Source organism: Saccostrea echinata, unplaced genomic scaffold (assembly GCF_033153115.1).
Source record: "Saccostrea echinata isolate AGI-Se365-2 ecotype Australia unplaced genomic scaffold, CSIRO_AGI_Sech_v1 ptg000213l, whole genome shotgun sequence".
NCBI classification, from domain to species: domain Eukaryota; kingdom Metazoa; phylum Mollusca; class Bivalvia; order Ostreida; family Ostreidae; genus Saccostrea; species Saccostrea echinata.
This window is the reverse complement of record NW_026889962.1, coordinates 144,540-166,255: the sequence shown is the minus strand read 5'-3', so window position 1 is coordinate 166,255 and position 21,716 is coordinate 144,540. Positions and strand designations below refer to the sequence as shown.

Sequence of the window (21,716 nt, the reverse complement as noted above, 5' to 3'; positions counted from 1 at the left end):
TGATTGGGATAGGCCAGAAAAACCTTGCCGTTGCCATGGAAACGAGTTTATATTAAATAAAAACGGTAGTATATGATATGTGTGTGCATTTTATTCGCCCCTATTTTTGTCAACTGTAGAAGACATTGCCATCTTTACACCCCCCCCCCCCTTTTTCTCTTTTTCGCTTTTATGTTTTGCATTCTTTATAAAATGATCTTGACTTTCATATCACAAGCAACTCTTCTTGACGTTTTTAAAATTATAAGCCTTAATTCTTTCTACAAAGTAATGCTAATTTACATGTTTATGTTCAAGACCCCCCCCCCCTTTCCTCGAAGCAACCAGGTAGAATACACAGATATAAAATTTACAACTTATAAGGAACTTCTTAAGAGTTTCATTAATAAAGTTCGGTTCCCCTGATGTGATTTGATATTTTACTACCATTCATTCTTCTTCTGTTTTGTCTTTAGAATTTATAATTATTTTATTTAGAATTAATTTATCTTTAGAAAGTAGTGATTGTCAGCTGCATTCATTAGAATTTCGCGTTTTCTTCTATATCTATTACTTGCATATTAATAATTTCATTAAATAATATTTAAAAGTATTAAAACTTCATTTCTATTAAATTTTATTCATTTGTAAATCCTTGGATCCGCTCCTGCAGGTGCGCGAAAGCCTCATCACTACTGTAAACAAATTATTCATCACGCCGAAAATGTTCATGATTCCGCTAAACTAAGAAAGCTTACACATAGTTTTTCATCTCATAAACAACCATCAGCCCTGTCCAATGCAGAAATGCTCGAATTGAAGGGGAAAATTCAGGAATTGTTTTGCGTCAACCATGTTTTGACGTGAACCTTACACCGCATTCTGTTATATTCTTAATATTATTGTATAGACGAAATTTGGTAAAGGACTATGTCCGCTCCATTTCTCCAGAACAGCTTAAGATATGAAAGTTAACTTTGTCAGATATCATAGATAATGACTTGTAGATGTCACCATGAATATTCTTTCCGTCGTCATTACTTCCGGTCGTCACAGAAATTGGATTAAAAAGTCGATTTTTTCTATTTCTTCGTCTTTCTAACTTCTTTTTTCTGTAATATTCATAGGGTATGTAAAGGCCCCTCTTTGAAGATTTTACGTATTACCAGTTTCCTGATAGGATTAAGAAGGAATTAAATATCTTTAAATATCTTAGAATTTCCGAAAACGTAGGACCAACGTTTCTTAAACACTACAGAATATTGATTTTTCCCCCGTATATATAGTTTGCGAGGACTGCTCAGTGCTCATTTACGTAGGAACTGGTGTAGAGTTAAAACCTACTGGGTGATTGGGATAGGCCAGAAAAACCTTGCCGTTGCCATGGAAACGAGTTTATATTAAATAAAAACGGTAGTATATGATATGTGTGTGCATTTTATTCGCCCCTATTTTTGTCAACTGTAGAAGACATTGCCATCTTTACACCCCCCCCCTTTTTCTCTTTTTCGCTTTTATGTTTTGCATTCTTTATAAAATGATCTTGACTTTCATATCACAAGCAACTCTTCTTGACGTTTTTAAAATTATAAGCCTTAATTCTTTCTACAAAGTAATGCTAATTTACATGTTTATGTTCAAGACCCCCCCCCCCTTTCCTCGAAGCAACCAGGTAGAATACACAGATATAAAATTTACAACTTATAAGGAACTTCTTAAGAGTTTCATTAATAAAGTTCGGTTCCCCTGATGTGATTTGATATTTTACTACCATTCATTCTTCTTCTGTTTTGTCTTTAGAATTTATAATTATTTTATTTAGAATTAATTTATCTTTAGAAAGTAGTGATTGTCAGCTGCATTCATTAGAATTTCGCGTTTTCTTCTATATCTATTACTTGCATATTAATAATTTCATTAAATAATATTTAAAAGTATTAAAACTTCATTTCTATTAAATTTTATTCATTTGTAAATCCTTGGATCCGCTCCTGCAGGTGCGCGAAAGCCTCATCACTACTGTAAACAAATTATTCATCACGCCGAAAATGTTCATGATTCCGCTAAACTAAGAAAGCTTACACATAGTTTTTCATCTCATAAACAACCATCAGCCCTGTCCAATGCAGAAATGCTCGAATTGAAGGGGAAAATTCAGGAATTGTTTTGCGTCAACCATGTTTTGACGTGAACCTTACACCGCATTCTGTTATATTCTTAATATTATTGTATAGACGAAATTTGGTAAAGGACTATGTCCGCTCCATTTCTCCAGAACAGCTTAAGATATGAAAGTTAACTTTGTCAGATATCATAGATAATGACTTGTAGATGTCACCATGAATATTCTTTCCGTCGTCATTACTTCCGGTCGTCACAGAAATTGGATTAAAAAGTCGATTTTTTCTATTTCTTCGTCTTTCTAACTTCTTTTTTCTGTAATATTCATAGGGTATGTAAAGGCCCCTCTTTGAAGATTTTACGTATTACCAGTTTCCTGATAGGATTAAGAAGGAATTAAATATCTTTAAATATCTTAGAATTTCCGAAAACGTAGGACCAACGTTTCTTAAACACTACAGAATATTGATTTTTCCCCCGTATATATAGTTTGCGAGGACTGCTCAGTGCTCATTTACGTAGGAACTGGTGTAGAGTTAAAACCTACTGGGTGATTGGGATAGGCCAGAAAAACCTTGCCGTTGCCATGGAAACGAGTTTATATTAAATAAAAACGGTAGTATATGATATGTGTGTGCATTTTATTCGCCCCTATTTTTGTCAACTGTAGAAGACATTGCCATCTTTACACCCCCCCCCCTTTTTCTCTTTTTCGCTTTTATGTTTTGCATTCTTTATAAAATGATCTTGACTTTCATATCACAAGCAACTCTTCTTGACGTTTTTAAAATTATAAGCCTTAATTCTTTCTACAAAGTAATGCTAATTTACATGTTTATGTTCAAGACCCCCCCCCCCTTTCCTCGAAGCAACCAGGTAGAATACACAGATATAAAATTTACAACTTATAAGGAACTTCTTAAGAGTTTCATTAATAAAGTTCGGTTCCCCTGATGTGATTTGATATTTTACTACCATTCATTCTTCTTCTGTTTTGTCTTTAGAATTTATAATTATTTTATTTAGAATTAATTTATCTTTAGAAAGTAGTGATTGTCAGCTGCATTCATTAGAATTTCGCGTTTTCTTCTATATCTATTACTTGCATATTAATAATTTCATTAAATAATATTTAAAAGTATTAAAACTTCATTTCTATTAAATTTTATTCATTTGTAAATCCTTGGATCCGCTCCTGCAGGTGCGCGAAAGCCTCATCACTACTGTAAACAAATTATTCATCACGCCGAAAATGTTCATGATTCCGCTAAACTAAGAAAGCTTACACATAGTTTTTCATCTCATAAACAACCATCAGCCCTGTCCAATGCAGAAATGCTCGAATTGAAGGGGAAAATTCAGGAATTGTTTTGCGTCAACCATGTTTTGACGTGAACCTTACACCGCATTCTGTTATTAAGGTCTTCCGTTTCAGACGGAAGACCTTATAGTGATTCTACTGTTTCTTTTTATTATTATTTTTTTTTCCCCTTTTCTTGTCGGAGCGTTTTCTCAGAGATGGCTGGACGGATTTTCTTGAAATTTTCAGGGATGATAGAGAATGAAAATACCCCTAGGCGTTTTTTTCATTTTTTCAAAATTCACTTCCGGTCGTCAGATATGTCCGATTTCCGTTTTTTTCAAAAATATTTTGTCCCAGTCATATCTCAGAAAAGGTAAGAGATTAAGACACCAAACCTATACGGTTAATAGATCTTGAGGTGTAGGCAAAACCATTTGGGTTAAGAGCGTCAGCCGTCACTTCCGGTCGTCACAGGAAGTGATCAAAGAAATCGAAATTTTCAACTTTTCTTTTTTGATTTTTTTCTTTCATTACATTGTTGCATCTTATTTGTAGATTCGAAATATGTTAGTCTTACCGGAACCAAAAACGTCAACTTCCGGCTATAAGTGAAAAACTGCATAATTTGAGTATTTTACTTTCCCATAAATATTTTTTATACATAATGTATTTGAACTGATTTTTGAATATGTTATCAAGACTGCAAATGTCTAGAGTAACGTCAAATATCTTTGTAAAATTCACTTCCGGTCGCGCGTTTAAATGTCCGCAAAATGAGAACTTGTCCGAGTGAGATCTCAGAAACGGTAAGAGATTTAGACACCAAACTGATAAGAGTATTAAACCTTGAGAAGTAGACAAAACAATTTGGCTTAAGAGCGTCAGTCGTCACTTCCGGTCGTCACAGGAAGTGATCAAAGAAATCGAAAATTTCAAATTTTCTCTTTTGAAATAAGACTTGCATCATATAATTGTATCTTTTTCACAGTTACGAGATGTCTTGGTTCCACCGGAAACAAAAAACGACAACTTTCGGTTTTAAGAGAAAAACTACATAATAGGGGTTTTGAATTTCCCCCAACATATCGCTTATAGATAGAGTTCTTTAAATGATTTTTATATATGTTATTGAGACTGCAGTTGTCTAGATTGACATGAAATATCTTAATAAAATTCACTTCCGGTCGCGTGTTTTCTTGTCCACAAAATGAAAAGTTATTTCAGCGAGATCTCGGAAACGGCATGAAAGTAAAACACCAAACTTGTAGGAGTAATAAAACTTGGTGAGAAGGCAAAACACATAGGGTTAAAAGCGTCAGCCGTCATTTCCGGTCATCACAGGAAGTGATCGAAGAAATCGAAAATTTCAACTTTTCTTTTTAAAATTAAAATTTTCATCACTTTATTGCTTCCCTTTCGCTGTTTTAAAATATGTTAAATTCCACCGGAAAAAAACTTTAAACTTCCGGTTTTAAAAGATAAACTACGTTATTTCGTGGTTTAGCTTTCTCATAAATATCACTTATAGATAAGTAATTGAAATGTTTTTTTTTTTTTTTTTTTTTTTTTTTTTACATATGCTGTAGATACTGCAAAAGTCAAGAGAAAATTCAGAGATTTTTATTCAGTTCACTTTCGGTCGTGTGTTTTCTTGTCCTCAAAATTAGAATTTGTTCTCACAATTGTTCGGCAACAGTAAAAGACTGAACTCTAAAACTTTCAGGACTTATAGTCAGTCATCAGTTCATTTGCTTGGTGTAAAAATCGTGTGTCGTCATTACTTCCGGTCGTGAGAGGAAACGAAGCAAAAAAGTATATTTTAAGTTATTTGGTTTCTACATAAGTTTTAGGCTAATACCGACGTTGGAAAAGACATGTTCATGCAAACAGGAAGTCGTATAACGGAAGACCTTCTCATTACTAGTAATGAGTTTCTAGTTATTATTATTATTATTATTTTTTTTTTCCCTTTTTTTGTCGGCAGGATTTCTCAGAGATGACTGGATGGATTTTTCTGAAATTTTCAGGGTTGATAGAGAATGAAAATACCCCGAGGTGTTTTTTTCATTTTTTCAAAATTCACTTCCGGTCGTCAGATATTTCCGATTTCCGTTTTTTTCAAAAATATTTTTTCCGAGTGAGATCTCAGAAACGGTAAGAGATTAAGACACCAAACTTATACGAGTAATAGATCATGAGGAGTAGGCGAGCCCAATTGGCTTAAGCGTGTCAGCCGTCACTTCCGGTCGTCACAGGAAGTGATCAAAGAAATCGAAAATTTCAACTTTTCTTTTTTGAATTTTTTTTGCATCACATTATTGCATCTCATGTGTAGTTTCGAAATATGTCAGTCCCACCGGAAACAAAAACGACAACTTCCGGTTATAAGAGGTAAACTACATAATTTGAGTATTTTACTTTCCCTTAAATATCTTTAATAGAAAAAGTATTTGAAATGATTTTTAGATATGTTATTCAGACTGCAAATGTCTAGAGTAACGTCAAAAATTTTAGTAAAATTCACTTCCGGTCGTGTGTTTTTCCTGTCCTCAAAATGAAAAGTTATCTCAGCGAGATCTCGGAAACGGCATGAGATTAAGACACCAAACTTTAATGAGTAATAGACCTTGAGGAGTAGGCAAAACACATAGGGTTAGACGCGTCAGCCGTCACTTCCGTTCGTCACAGAAAGTGATCCAAAAATCGAAAATTTCAACTTTTCTTTATAAAATTAAAACTTGCATCACTTTGTTGCATCTCTTTCGTGTTTTGAAATATGTTAGATTCCACCGGAAACAAAAACTGTAAACTTCCGGTTTAAAGAGATAAACTACGTTATTTCGATGTTTAGCTTTCTCATAAATATCACTTACAGATAAGTATTTGAAATGTTTTTGTTTTTTTTTTTTACATATGCTGTAGATACTACAAATGTCAAGAAAAAATTCAGAGATTTTTATTTAATTCACTTCCGGTCGTGTGTTTTCCTGTCCCCAAAATTAGAATGTGTTCTCACAATTGCTCGCTAAGAGTAAAAGACTGATGATTAAGACTTTAAGGACTTATAGTCAGTAATCAGTACATTTGCATCGTTTAAAAATCGTCTGTCGTCATTACTTCCGGTCGTGAAAGGAAATGAAGAAAAAAGTATTTTTTTAAAGTTATTTTGTTTCTACATCAGTTTTAGGCTTAAATCGACGTTGGAAAAGACATGTTCATGCAAACAGGAAGTAGTATAACGGAAGACCTTCTCATTACTAGTAATGAGTTTCTAGTTATTATTATTATTTTTTTTTTCCCCTTTTTTTGTCGGCAGGATTTCTCAGAGATGACTGGACGGATTTTCCTGAAATTTTCAGGGTTGATAGAGAATGAAAATACCCCGAGGTGTTTTTTTCATTTTTTCAAAATTCACTTCCGGTCGTCAGATATGTCCGATTTCCGTTTTTTTCAAAAATATTTTTTCCGAGTGAGATCTCAGAAACGGTTAGAGATTAAGACACCAAACTTATACGAGTAATAGATCATGAGGAGTAGGCGAGCCCATTTGGGTTAAGCGTGTCAGCCGTCACTTCCGGTCGTCACAGGAAGTGATCAAAGAAATCGAAAATTTCAACTTTTCTTTTTTGAATTTTTTTTTGCATCACATTATTGCATCTTATGTGTAGTTTCGAAATATGTCAGTCCCACTGGAAGCAAAAACGACAACTTCCGGTTAGAAGAGGAAAACTACATAATTTGAGTATTTTACTTTCCCTTAAATATCTTTTGTAGATAAAGTATTTGAAAAGATTTCTAGATATGTTATTCAGACTGCAAATGTCTAGAGTAACGTCAAAAATCTTAGTAAAATTCACTTCCGGTCGCGTGTTTTTCCTGTCCTCAAAATGAAAAGTTATCTCAGCGAGATCTCGGAAACGGCATGAGATTAAGACACCAAACTTAAATGAGTAATAGACCTTGAGGAGTAGGCAAAACACATAGGGTTAGACGCGTCAGCCGTCACTTCCGGTCGTCACAGGAAGTGATCAAAAAATCGAAAATTTCAACTTTTCTTTATAAAATTATAACTTGCATCACTTTGTTGCATCTCTTTCGTGTTTTGAAATATGTTAGATTCCACCGGAAACAAAAACTGTAAACTTCCGGTTTAAAGAGATAAACTACGTTATTTCGATGTTTAGCTTTCTCATAAATATCACTTAAAGATAAGTATTTGAAATGTTTTTTTTTTTTTACATATGCTGTAGATACTACAAATGTCATGAGAAAATTCAGAGATTTTTATTCAATTCACTTCCGGTCGTGTGTTTTCCTGTCCCCAAAATTAGAATGTGTTCTCACAATTGCTCGGTAAGAGTAAAAGACTGAAGTCTAAAACTTTCAGGACTTATAGTCAGTCATCAGTTCATTTGCATCGTGTAAAAATCGTCTGTCTTCATTACTTCCGGTCGTGACAGGAAATGAAGAAAAAAGTAATTTTTTTAAGTTATTTTGTTTCTACATCAGTTTTAGGCTTATACCGACGTTGGAAAAGACATGTTTATGCAAACAGGAAGTAGTATAACGGAAGACCTTCTCATTACTAGTAATGAGTTTCTAGTTCTTTGTTATTATTGTAACTATATGTCACTTTATTGTTTTCATATTCGTCTTTATTACATTTCTCTTTGAACTTTTTTTCATTCTTCATTTTGTCCTTGCTTCTATGTTGCTTTATTCTTGTAAATTCGTTCTTTCTTTTAAATTGATACAGTTTCTTTAATAAATAATTATGATCATCTCTATTACAAATGTAAATTGAGTCACACAAACCATGAAGCGCATTCAACGAAGACGAATACAAGTAGTGCGAAATTAATGCGGCATTATAACGCTAGGTGGCAGGGTGTTCGCTGCGAGTGTTGGTAAAATTAGGTACGCAAACCCGGGCCGAGGTTATTCGAGATTTTTCAAATTGCTGCCTTAATACTTTATCAATCGAACCCAAATTTTCAAGTTATGTTAGTTATAGGATTATTTGTATACGCGGTAAAATTGCCCCGAAATGCGCAATATTTTAGATTTTCTCGAAGAAAATTATTTGATTTCGAATTTTTGGAAGGCAGTATGAAGCTGACATTTTTAGTGGGGTTTTTTTTTTGACAAAAAGCTAATAAATTTATAAATTATTCTAATGCTAAACATTATATTTTAACTATTAATAAGCATTTCTTCTTTCAAATGTGCTTTTGTTGCTTTAATTAACACGTTTTAAGAAAATCTGGGTCATTAAAACCGGACCAATGATGAAAACTCCAAAATAATTGTATATTTTCTGTCACCTGAAAAAAATAAGTAACTCTATTCAAGTTATTTGTTGGATGATTGAATTTCAGTTTAATTGATAGAAAAAAATATCAAATATTTTGATAATTACTAGTATACCCTTATAAATTGAGTTGTTTTTCAGGACCCCTATATATTCTTCCACTGAACTGACTTTTCTATATTTCAGGATAATACGAAGCATGGAAAATACTAAAATACTAAAACAAAGATTCATTTATTTGAAATTGTCTATATACGAGTAATTGGAAATGTCTATATCACAAACTCTAATATACAGTATTTCTGATGAAGAAAGTATTAAGTAAGAAGATATTAATATAAAGCACTACATATTTTATACAATTATATCTTTTTGTTTTACTGACGTCTGACACTGAAATACAAGGACTACTTTAATGCATGCATTCCAAATATCATGTGTTCCAGTTTATTGATCCAAGAAAGAAGAAGGAACGGATTGAAACTGGCTTAAATATTAGTTGAGTATATGACTATGATAAATCAGGAAAGAATATGGCGTGAAGGAGTACCTTTCTGGATGACGTCATTAATTTGTTGCATTTCTCTATTTTAAACAGAAAAAGCCTCAAATTGACCCATTTCAAGGGTTATTTTTCCTTATGAAAATAGTGTCACAGCCGTCGTCCACTTTAATTTTTAGATATGTTGTGTAACACTTTGAAAATCACATATCTCAAAATCTTCGCGGGCGATGCATGTGAAAAATATTATCTGAAAGAATATTAGATTTGAAAATTGGTGTCTTCTGCAACTTTTTAAGAAAATACCGGAAAATGCACAAGTTCATGACGTCACAATTAGCATTTAGAAGATTTTGTATGCAAAATGATTTGTATGGTCTATCTGCATGGAATTTCAATGATTCAGAAAGCATGAGTTTTATTTATTAATTTTTTTTTTACATCATTTTCATTTTTAAGAAAACACAGAGCAATATTTGTATTGAAGCCGTACCTTGTTCTTACTGTCACTGCAACATCTCCGGATTGAGATCGGGGGAGGGGGTATAATTCTTCAGTTTGTAAAGTTTTAATTACTGTAAACACCATGTTACTATCCACCTGTCCTTTATTATTCTTTTTTGAATACAATCATGATATTAATTAAATCACCATTGTGAATTAATATAATGTGCATTTTACCCCATCTATTATTAAGGATTTATACGAAAGCATATTATTAAACAAACATTGCAAATTAACTTTGTTCTGATATGGTGACAATGCAGAATGAACATGCTTGAGAAATGCACTTGAAAAGATTTCTCAGGCATGTTTCATGTTTTTTTTCTTAATATTTTTCTTGTCTATTGAAATTTAAATAATCTGATCAAGCATGAACAAAATGTTACGAACTTCTAACATCTTTTAGTCTTTCTGCGTATATGAATATAGTGTAGAGTTTACTTGAAAGAATAAAACACGTGAAGATAACAAACATTATTCGAGCTTAAAAGTCCATTAAACATTACAAAATAGAAGCAGAACAAACACGGATCTCTAAGACATCAGAGGTGGGATCAGGTGCCATGGAGGAGTGAGCATCCCCTGCCGACCGGTCACATCCGCCGTGTGCTCCTTGTCATGATCGGGAAAAATGTCATTCTGTATTTTGATACGATTGACCGGTCGGAAAGACGTATGCTTAATCGAGTAGCGATTCTTTTGCCATCCCCAAATTTTACATATTTATGACACATAAAATAGTAAAGTTTCAAAGGTACATTTACCATAAAAACAAGTTATTAATAAGTGTATTTGGAAGAAGATATGTACATAAATGTTTGTGCATGAAATATATTTTATAAAAGAGAAGGTTTCAACATATGAATACATTGAACATCATAAGGTAAAAATATCACATTGTTTATGATTCAATTTTTGTTTCAATGCTTCAATTGTACATTTGTAATATGAAATTTTATTTCATATATAATGAGCATACCAGTTACATAAATAAAAACAAACATTAATCATAAGTTGTTTGTTTCGTATCCCATTTCTGAGGCTCCCTGTTCTATGCCCTGTTCACAGATTTGTAGTATTTGTAGATTATAGTAGATCGATCATTGTTCGTTTTCTAAACCTTTTTTTCATATACAAAATGTATTAATATATAGTAGGAAAATGAGCCAATATTTAATCTGGTATCAGGCAACTCTTTGGTATATATGAGTCTCACAAATGGCTTATTACTTAGTATATTCCTAGATATTGATTGTTAAGTTCAAAATTAAATATACATCATTCTTTCAACTGTGATACATGTATTTATGAATATCAGTGTACGTAGAATTTAAACTTAATAGATGATAAACAAATATTTAAATGGCTTCTCATTGTTTTGTGAAAATTGCAAAGCAGTTTCTAACTGTGGTTATTTTTGTGTAAACTGTGTTCTAAATTAGTATATAATTTTTGCTTTGCGTTTTTTATTATCAAACATATCCGTAGCTGCAGACAAAAGTCGGAACAGTTGGCTTACAACCTAGTGAGTCTTCACAAGTGGGCTAGGCTTGAATGGCTTCGAACATCACACATTCAGATAATAATCTTATCGCTCTGAAAATGTATGTACATATGATAAAAATCAACAGTCAGATTTTCAGAGTCAGGGTACTTGTATTAAAAATGCCCATGTGATAATATTCATGAAATTCTGAAAATCAACCTCAAGCCAAACAGTTAAAAGTGTTTTTTTTCTGTATTTCAAAAATATTCAATTTGAAAGCTAGTTAATATGAAACTCATAAATAATGTTTAAATGTTGGCTTAATTTTCAGATGTTGATGGATTGTGTGATTTGTCGTTAAGCGAAGAAATGGCCAGTGATATTTATATCACCTACTACATCCACTTTTCGAGTTTTAGAGAGGACAACTAAATGATCTGTATCCTGAACAAACCGCAAATATCATTTAATAACAAAATAAAGATTATTTTTTTTAATCAATACATCTCAATAACAAATAAATCTCAAAATATTTAATTAATGAATATTCAACATTGAAAATATATTGAAAGAAATTTAAACAAAAAAGATGATTATATATTTAGTAATGGGACAGAACACAGTTATGGGAGCATTCAGAATTGTCACTGTTATACTCTCATTTGATACTCTTGTCAGGAGGATATTTATGTTATATTATTACAGTGAGCTTATGTCGACACGATATATCCCGGTGAGCTTGATATAAAAGATACCACAGCGTCTGACACACCTGTTTCATATTTGGATATTTTATTAGAATAAATACAATACGTAATCCAATCATTTACCCTTTCTTTATTAAAAAAATATTAAGTGAAAAAAATAATGTTTTTTACCAGTTGATAAAATTTAGTTTTGTAAACTTGAAATGGTTTCCCCTCTTTCCATACCTCAGGGACAGATACCGGGTAATAATGAGGACCTTAGATCACTAATTTTGAAAGGTCCTAAATACCCCGATCCTTCAACTGGCATAGTAATTTCATACGTATTATGGATTCTGTAGCTCTAGGATTACGCCAGGCGTTAGGTTAGACATGAAAAAGAAGACCTTGACACTTTGTCAGAATGGATCAAATGTATCAGATATATGTTAAAATCTTGCATTACACGATTGAGGGACAGTATGAAAACCATCCATCATTCTGTATTCAATAATTTAGAAGTGAAAAAAGAATTAGATGACACGATCAGTACGTACTGGTCCCTGCTGACAAAGTAGGTAACAACATTGTCTTTGTTTGTAAGGCTCATTACATAAATCGTATTTTAGAGGCACTGCGATTTAATTCTACAAGTGATAATCCATCTTATGCCCATAGCTCCCTTTCTAGGGAGGAGGAAATTCTTCAAAATCATACCGGTATGTCAGTTTTGAATATTTTTAATATTCCCAACAACCAAATTGAATTTAAATTACCATATCTATATTGGATTCTGAAACTTCATAAAAATCCTTACAAAGATACATAGCGGGTTCTAGTAAATGTTTTACCAAGCCTCTTTCTTTACTCCTCACAAAGATATTAACAGTAGTGAAGGAGAAACTTCAAGAGTACTGTGCAACAATATATTCGAGAAGTGGTGTAAATCAGATGTGGATGCTAAAAATTTTCAAGGATCTTTTGGAACATTTGAAATCACAAAATTTTACCAAAATCAAGAACATAAAAACTTACGACGTGTCAACTTTATATAGAACTATTCCCCACGATAAATTAAAGTCCAAACTTTCTGAAATCGTTGACAGCTGCTTTTTCAAAAAAATGGAACTCGCAAATTTACTTACCTTGTCATTGGTCATTTGCAAAATTACTTTGTTAAAAAACAATCTGATTGTACACACAAGTACTCTGAAGTAGACATTAAAAAGATGCTCGAGTTTCTGATTGACAATTTCTATGTGGTTTTTTGGAGAGCATGTCTTCATACAATCTTTTGGTATTCCCACGGGTACCAATTGCGCCCCGTTATTAGCAGACCTATTTTTGTATTCATATGAAGCAGAATTTGTTGAAATTTCTTTAACGTGAAAAGAAGACAACACTTGCTGTGGCCTTCAACTCGACATTAAGATAAATCGACGACGATTGTCAATTAAGAATGGTTATTTCCATTTTTATATCGACACGATATATCCCGGTGAGCTTGAGATAAAAGATACCACAGAGTCTGACACATATGTTTCATAATTGGATTTTTTATTAGAAAAAGACGTTAATAGTAATCTAACAACAAAGCTTTATGACAAACGTGATGACTTTAACTTTTTTGTCAATTTCCCTTACTTATGCAGCAATATACCCTTATCACCTGCATACGGGGTTTATATCTCTCAGTTGATTCAATACGCAAGAGCATGCTCTTCGTATGAACAATTTTTAAAACGAGGTAAGTTGACAAACAAGTTGATGAAACAAGAATATCAGCAGTCTCGTTTAAAGTCATCATTTCGTAAGTTCTATGGTCGATACAATGACCTTGTCAGCAAATAATCTTTCATTAAGTCAAATGCTGACTGACTTTTATCATACTAATTGTTAGGCCATTATTTACACACTTATTTGTCAACGGGTTTTTCTGTTATTTCAAGATCATGACAAGGAGCACACGGCGGGCGTGACCACTCCTCCATGGCATCTGATCCCACCTCTGATATCTTAGAGGTCCGTGTTTGCTCTGCTCCAATTTTGTAATGTTTAATGGACTTTTGAGCTTGAATACTGTTCGTTATCTCCTCATATTTCACGGTAGAAGGTGAAATCTTGATACCTTTGCTAAATATTTTATTGTAATCCTACATGTATTTACAGCAGCAAACGTGGTTAAGGACAATATAAAAGAAAGATGTGTCAATGACCTTACAAAAGTAGTGTTACTTTCATTTTTATTCCTTTCTAAATTTAATTTGAATTAAGCACTTTCTTTTAATTAGCAGAGAGTCAACTTATTTTTAAACTAAATGATGCTGTTGTATTGTTATAGAAAAACTATAGCTTAACATCATCTTTTACTATATCAAAAATACCTCTTTTAGCAGCAGCTTTAGCATATCTTTTATATGAATAAAGGAGGTAGCATAACAAAAAATCATTTGCATTCTTCGATATTTATTGAATATATTTCAACCTTAATTTTCAAGTAATTCCATTGTAATTGTAAGCCTAAATGTTAAATTATTATATTCAACGTAGCATATTGTTCATAAGCATTATTTTTCCAAATGGTCCGATGATACTGTTATCAATTCTAATATCAAATATGAAGATAACTATCATTAATCAAGCACAAAATTATTTATCATAATATTAGTCTTGTTAGATGTATTAACTTTTCAAAATATGTACATATCCTTTCTGATTAATTACCAGAGGTCAACCTGCTTATATAACTAACTTCACATTAATATAACTGGTGCTTCTTCCAAAATTATTGCACCTGGGTCAGGGGTTCAGGTGGATGGGGGTCTGAAAAATGCATTATTTCCTTGAAAATTTAATTCTCTTTTCCTGGGAATTTAGCAGCAAGGGAGCTTTTTTCAAAATTGTGAATTTCGTGGCCTCTTTGTCAGGAGATCTGGTGTAAAGGGGGGGGGGGAGGGCTTTGTTGAGTCTATAATTAAATGCATTATTTATTTAAAAAATTTCTTCTCTGTTCCTGGGCATCTTGAAAACAATCAGTATATAAAGTTGTAATAAGCAAGCGTATTTTTATCAGATTTTTGAAATTCTGCACCACGTGGTCAATCTAATAATTTGTATTATACGGAAAGATGTTATTCTCCTTAATTATTCACCTATGATAATTAATCATTGTAAATGAAGCAATTGATGTCTGCTGAATAACATAATTATACAATAATTTTTATAATATCTAATAAAAAGTAGTTTCATATTTATTAATGGTCAAGTAGACTTTCAGACAATAGATAAATAAAAATGGGACAAAAGTAACATCTTTGTACATTAATTGTTCTTCGAAGACTAAGAGAGAACAATTTAGGAGGGAATGAGATTGGTTTATTAAAGAGCTCAAGAACTATTGTTTCATTAGCCCGCATGGGGATAGTAACAAATGGGGCAAGTACAGACATAAGCAGTAATTAGATCAACATTTAGTTTTGTGGCAGGGCATAAAATTAATTATTTTGCTGATCCCTGGTCATTCTATTTCTCTTGCTTTTTGGGCAACACAGCTTCATTTATCAGCTTATTTCATATTCGAACTATGGATCCTTTATTGTGTTACATTATACTCATGTGAACGTCAAGGCGCTAAGCCCTCTTCTTTAAAGTAACTAATCCCTTCTTAGAACACAATGTGTAGGAGTTTCCAAAATGCAGGATAGTACGTATTAGAAATCAAAAGAGTTTAACGTAAAACAAATTAACACTAAATGTGCATACCAGTATATATCTGAGCTGAATTATTCATTATTGTATACACGAATTTCAATGGTGCAAAGTCAGTGCTATAAAAAGAATAGTCTGTGTATTTTGTATCGTAAGTAGAATTCAATGTGAAGCATCCATGGCATAATATTGTGAAAGCAATGTAACTAATATCGGATAAAACGTCCGCCATCAATAACAATGTCCTGTCCAGTTATGTATGATGATTTGTCAGAGGCCAAGAATGAGACTGCATTGGCAACATCTTCCGGCTCACCATTCCGTCCAGAAGGATTTGCTTTTTCAGATGTTGCCATCACCTGAAACAGAATTAAATCTTAACATTCAGTTTTCAAATCTCTCTCTCCTTATCTCTCTCTCTCTTAGCGGGAAGGGTCTTAATTTTCGAGTTTTATCTTTATTTTATGTTATGTCTGGCAGCTTTGAACCAGTTGCAATAACGTGTTTTCATACATTCCCAAAATCTGATTAGAGATTTAGATCCTCAATAGGGTTAGAAAATTGTCCGATCACAGGGGATACCGTTTAGAGGTTTTTAAGTGAGAGTAAAATTTGGCATTTTGCTTGCTCAAAGGTATGCCAATAATTTATTTCAGTGGACACATGATTTTATTTCTGTAAAAGTACACAAGAGGAATACTGAATATTTTCTGCAAACAAAACAAGTGATAAGAATTGTAGCGTGACCCGTCAAAATAGATAAACGTCACAGATTTGGATTTTTATGCCCCCGCCATACAATGGCCGGAGGCATATAGTGTTACCCTGTTCCTTCATTCTGTAATTCCTTCAACCCGACATCATTGACTTTCCGTTCATTATCTTGGCAACATTTGCACACATTCACCTCAAATTTAACATATGGATACGACATACAGTACCAACCAAACCCAACCTGACACCTAAGCAGTCCCAGAAAGCAGTCCCCGGGACTGCTTTGGGACCGCTCTGGGACTGCTGTGGGACTGCTCTGGGACCGCTGTGTGACTGCTGTGGGACTGCTCTGGGACTGTTCTAGAAAGCAGACCCAGCAGTCCCAGCAGTCCCTGGGACTGCTTTGTTCACTCATGCATGAGTGACATGATAGCTCCGCCCCTTGTGTATTCTGAATTTGCAGGCTCCCTGTTGTTGTTTTGTTTACTTTCAGCAGCGAGGTGTTTAAGATATAGAATTTTTTAAAAAAAAATAAGGATTTCTTACAAAATTTTAATAAGTAGAGATAGATGTACATGTAATTATCAAATGTCTTCAGAGGCTGTAAATTTACACAACTGTAGACTAGAATTAATTTTAAAAAAATGAAAGTAGTTAAAAAGGGGAGTCAGGAGATGACTTTTATCCCTTAAATTAAACTTTAGTACATGTGTTTGAAAAAAAAAATATCTAGGCCTATTTAATTAATTAATGCTAATTAAAACTTTAATACAGGTTTTTGAAAAAATATGTAGGCCTATTTAATTAATTACTGCTGTCAGATTACGGTATGTACTCAAAAGTTTGCATTAGCGCTATTTAAAAAAAACAAACAAACTTGTCATTACAGTAAGATATTCAGAGGTCGTACTGTACTGGATTTTTTTTTTAAATTGAAAAAGCTAAGACCATGCTAAAAAAAAAAAAAAAAAAAAAAAGAGCATTCCATGCTATTTTTTTTTTTACCGCCCTCAAATAAAACCTAAGAATTTATTAAATGACCATGAAATAAAATTATTCTACCATTCTTCAGTCATTTAAACAAAGTGAACAATTATTTGGGGATTTATTTATGAATTTGTTTTTGATTTATAAACAAGTTATTAAAAGAGTAAATTTATTTAAAAAATAAACATTTTAAAATATTAGGAATTGTGACTTATTTCTTATTTGTTTTCTTTGTGTTTTCCTGGTCGATTAATAAAAAGCAATACAAATGTATAAAATGGTGTCAACACCTGAGGTTTTAATCGCCTTTGGGCATGATTAGCAGAAAGTCAATGAATGGTATCAGTGTTACACATCACTGAACATGCTGGTCAACAATGACACTAATTTCAATCTATGTTCTGCAAAAAATCTTCGTTTCAATAAATGTGTATAAGTTTATTTCGGGATTAATTAATTTTGAACATAATCTGAGGGTTCCATTCGCATGATTTACAGATGTACACTCGAACGTTTATATAATAAGAGTGTTATTGTTTTCTGTTACATAGAGAATCCAACAATAATTAAATTGGCAAGTCAGTGAAAATAATCATGACTGAAATATAATACTCGGCAAAATTTAACAAAGAACTTTTCAAAATCTCCAGCACTTAAGAAAAATGCATTCAGAGTATAGAATGGGAATCGACCCTGCTCTCTAATTATAAGATCTATTTAAAGCTAGTTCTGATAGAAAATAAATCACTGAAGTTTAATTTTCTATAAAAAATAAATAAATTAATATGGAAACCAATATCAATCACAGTAAATTAAGAAATTGATTTATTTTGGTGAAAAATTAATATATCACATAACTGTGTTTAAATATTCCTGTTATTAGTAGGTGTGAACGTCTTCTTTGTTCAATATTTATTATTTGTTTCTATAAGCATAGTGTGATTTTCTTAACAGTTCAGATATGACTGTCGATTGAGAATTGTAAATATTTGTTGATACTGCTCAGAAAGAAATGCATCATCAATTTCAACTGTCTTTTATAGTTACATTGTTTATTGGTAATCTCATTTCTGAGTAAGCTCCGCCCATTAACTTAATTAACCCCGCCCACTGGGACTGCTGGGACTGCTTTCTGGGACCGCTGGGACTGCTGGGACCGCTGTGGGACTGCTCTGGGACTGCCCTGGGATCGCTCTGGGACTGCTTTGTGTCAGGTTGGGTCTGGTTGGTACTGTAGGAATGCGCAGGTCAAGTTCGAATTTGGTCATGGTCCGATGATTTTTGACAGGGTTATCCCTGTTAAACTTAGAAAAAAATAAAGAAATTTTCAGTTTCCGCTCTCTAACTTTTCTAGGGATGTATGTATAAGGTTGAAATTGCATGTGCAGATATTTTACCAGAAAATACAAGTTCGAATTTGGTTGTGGTCTGCTGATTTTTGACAGTTATCCTTCTTGAACTTAAAAAAATAAGAATTTTTTCAGTTTCCGCTAACTTTTGTAGGGATGTATGTATAAGATTGAAATTGCATATGCAGGTATTTTACCAGAAAATTCAGGCCAAGTTTAAATTTGGTCTTGGTTCGATGATTTTTGACAGAATTATTTCTATTGAACTTAGAAAAAATTTTAAAAACATTCAGTTTCTGCTCTCTTACTTTTGTAGGGATGTATGTATAAGGTTGGTATTGCATGTGCAGGTATTTTACCAGAAAATACAGGTCAAATTTGAATTTAGTCGTGGTTTGAAGATTTTTGACAGAGTTACCTCTCTTGAACTTAGAAAAAAATCTTTTGTGCAATCAAATTTAAAACTAAATATGGCATCTGAAATTTTGGCTGCCTGCAGGGGCATTCGTGGCGTTAGTTGGGGGGAAAATTCATTAATTACTAGAATCAATTTCTTTATAATCATTGATATTATGGATTTAAATATGATATATCTTAATTGTTATGATAATATTTTATATTATAATATATTATTCTTTCATGTCAATTGCATTAAATTGAATTTGGTTCGTTGAGACATCTTTGTTAAAAAACACTTTTACCCTATGAATGATAAAACCATGCCCACCAGCGCAGTAGAACTCAATAACAACAGCCAACAATGCTTGACAACAGGTGACATTCCAATACTGACTGCGGGGAATCTAAGCTCGCGCTCTTCACCTTTATTAGTCCCCTACCGGTTCGTCTATCCGTCTGTCTATCTGTCCGTTTGTCTAGCTGTCCCTCTGTCTGTCTAGCTGCCCCACTTGGTTTTCCACACTTTTTTCTAAACGCTTGCAGATATTGAGCTGATTTTTTGTGTGTGAGTGGATATTGATGAGTTACTAATCAGCTTTTCATTTCGTTCCGCTTCAATGATTTTTTAACGGAATTACGACCTTTTAATTTTTCAGGGTTTTTCGCATTTTTTTTTCTAAACGTTTGCAGATATTGAGCTGATTTTTTGTGTGTGAGTGGATATTGATGAGTAACTAATCAGCTTTTCATTTCGTTTCAGGGTTTTTCGCAATTTTTTTTTTTTCTAAACGCTTGCAGATATTGAGCTGATTTTTTGTGTGTGAGTGGATATTGATGAGTTACTAATCAGCTTTTCATTTCGTTCCGCGTCAATGATTTTTTAACGGAATTACGACCTTTTATTTTTTCAGGGTTTTTCGCAATTTTTTTTCTCAACGTTTGCAGGTATTGAGCTGAATTTTGGTATGTGACTTTATCTTGATGAGTTTTAGATCAAGTTTGCATTTCGTTCTGCTTCATTAATGTTTGACGGAATTATGGCATTTTCAATTTTTAACGGAAACCAGATTACACTTGCCGGTGGGGGACTAGTATTACTAATGCAATACTCTCAGAATGCTTGTTAATATTTGTATGAAACTTTCCTATAATATATAATGCATATAGTTGAGGGTAACATTGAAAATTTTCACCCAAGAAAACCACTGTCAACCTCTATCATATTGTAAATTTAGAATTTACTAGATGGAGGTAAATGCAAAATTTACAACATAATAAGTTTCTGTACGTTTGTTTTTAATTTGTTTTTTATTGTTTAACGTCCCTCTCGAGAATTTTTCACTCATATGGAGAGGCCACCACTGGCCGGTGGAGAGCTACAAATTTTGACCTATACTCGGCACTCAGGGCCATTGAGCAGTGAGGGATCTTTTTCGTGCCAGCACCTACTGCGACACGGGACCTCGGTTTATACGGTCTCATCCGAAGGACCGGTCTCCATGTCCCACAGTGGGATTCGAACCCGCGACGTAAGGATCAACTCCTTACTCCGCGACTCTAGAGCGAACGCTCTAACCACTGCGCCACGCGGGCGACTTCTGTACGTATATCCAATACTAAACATTCTAAAACCTCCTCTATTTCTGAAGACTTGTCTTCTCAAATGGCGTTGCACAGTGTTACTTTGACAACGATTTCTTGTCCAATTCTCTCGGCCAATCTCTTTCTTAGTTTCGCTTCTTTACAAACTTGAATAAACTGTTTCTGTCATTTTATATTTGTGACATTTATTTTTGTTGGAGTTATTTCATGCTCAGAACATTTTATAACAGCCCAGTGTTTTCCCTATGTCAACACAGTGGCCATTTTTTAAGTCAGATTTCAAAGCGAGTATATACAACGTAATTAGAGGAAATTGAAGTAGTTAACTATACCATTTTAAGATTTTTTTTTAAATTTCTATTCCCGAATTTCTCAGTAGTAAATACTAAATTTGTAAGATTTGAAATAATATTTATCGCTTTTTAATTGCTATATTGGGGTATTGCGGTGCCTTACACCGGGCAATAGGTACATTTCATCTAAAGAGGTTTTTCTGCCTAATTCTTCTATACATGTCGGCAAATCTATTACATATTGTTAGTTTAATCTATTTCCAAACTTTCACTAATTTATGACACCGGGTTCCTACAAAAAAAGACCCGCTTCTCTACGGAAAGTTCGGACAACCCTCATGACTCACCTTATTCAGTAATTCTTCGTCTGGTATACTATATCTAGCGAGATTACTTCTTGTAATTCCTGGTCTAAAAATAAGAACTAAAGATTGTATTAAAATAAACATAAATGAATTCAAATAGAGCTGTATTATATAAATTATTTATACCTTACGCTATTTGCCCGAATTCCAAAGGGTGCTAATTCTGAAAAAGCATTTAAATATGTTATTCATTACACATCTACAGAACACACTAGTAGCTGAATACTATTTCACAGTGTTTTAATTAACTTTATGACGATGAGGGTTGTTTAGAGTTCAATGTTAATACCAATAGCTAAATTTCTGGTGAATGCATCCATTGCTGCTTTGGACATACTGTAAGAACAACATCCAGATACCTACCATGAAACATAAAATATAAAATGAACAAGAGACCCATGGGCCAC

The 21,716-nt window shown here is 33.1% G+C and overlaps 1 protein-coding gene across 1 annotated transcript in view; it reads right to left on the bottom strand.

Moving 5' to 3' along the window:
• Positions 1–14,341: 14,341 nt before the first annotated feature.
• LOC133177715 (3-oxoacyl-[acyl-carrier-protein] reductase FabG-like) overlaps positions 14,342–21,716 on the bottom strand; it is a 28,841-nt gene continuing 21,466 nt past the window's right edge. The window contains exons 7-10 of the mRNA XM_061312624.1: positions 21,599–21,668; positions 21,436–21,472; positions 21,292–21,355; positions 14,342–15,959 (exon numbers count right to left, since the gene is read on the bottom strand). Coding sequence (XP_061168608.1) covers positions 15,807–15,959; positions 21,292–21,355; positions 21,436–21,472; positions 21,599–21,668 — 324 coding nt within the window. The 3' untranslated portion in view covers positions 14,342–15,806. The remainder of the gene's footprint in view (positions 15,960–21,291; positions 21,356–21,435; positions 21,473–21,598; positions 21,669–21,716) is intronic.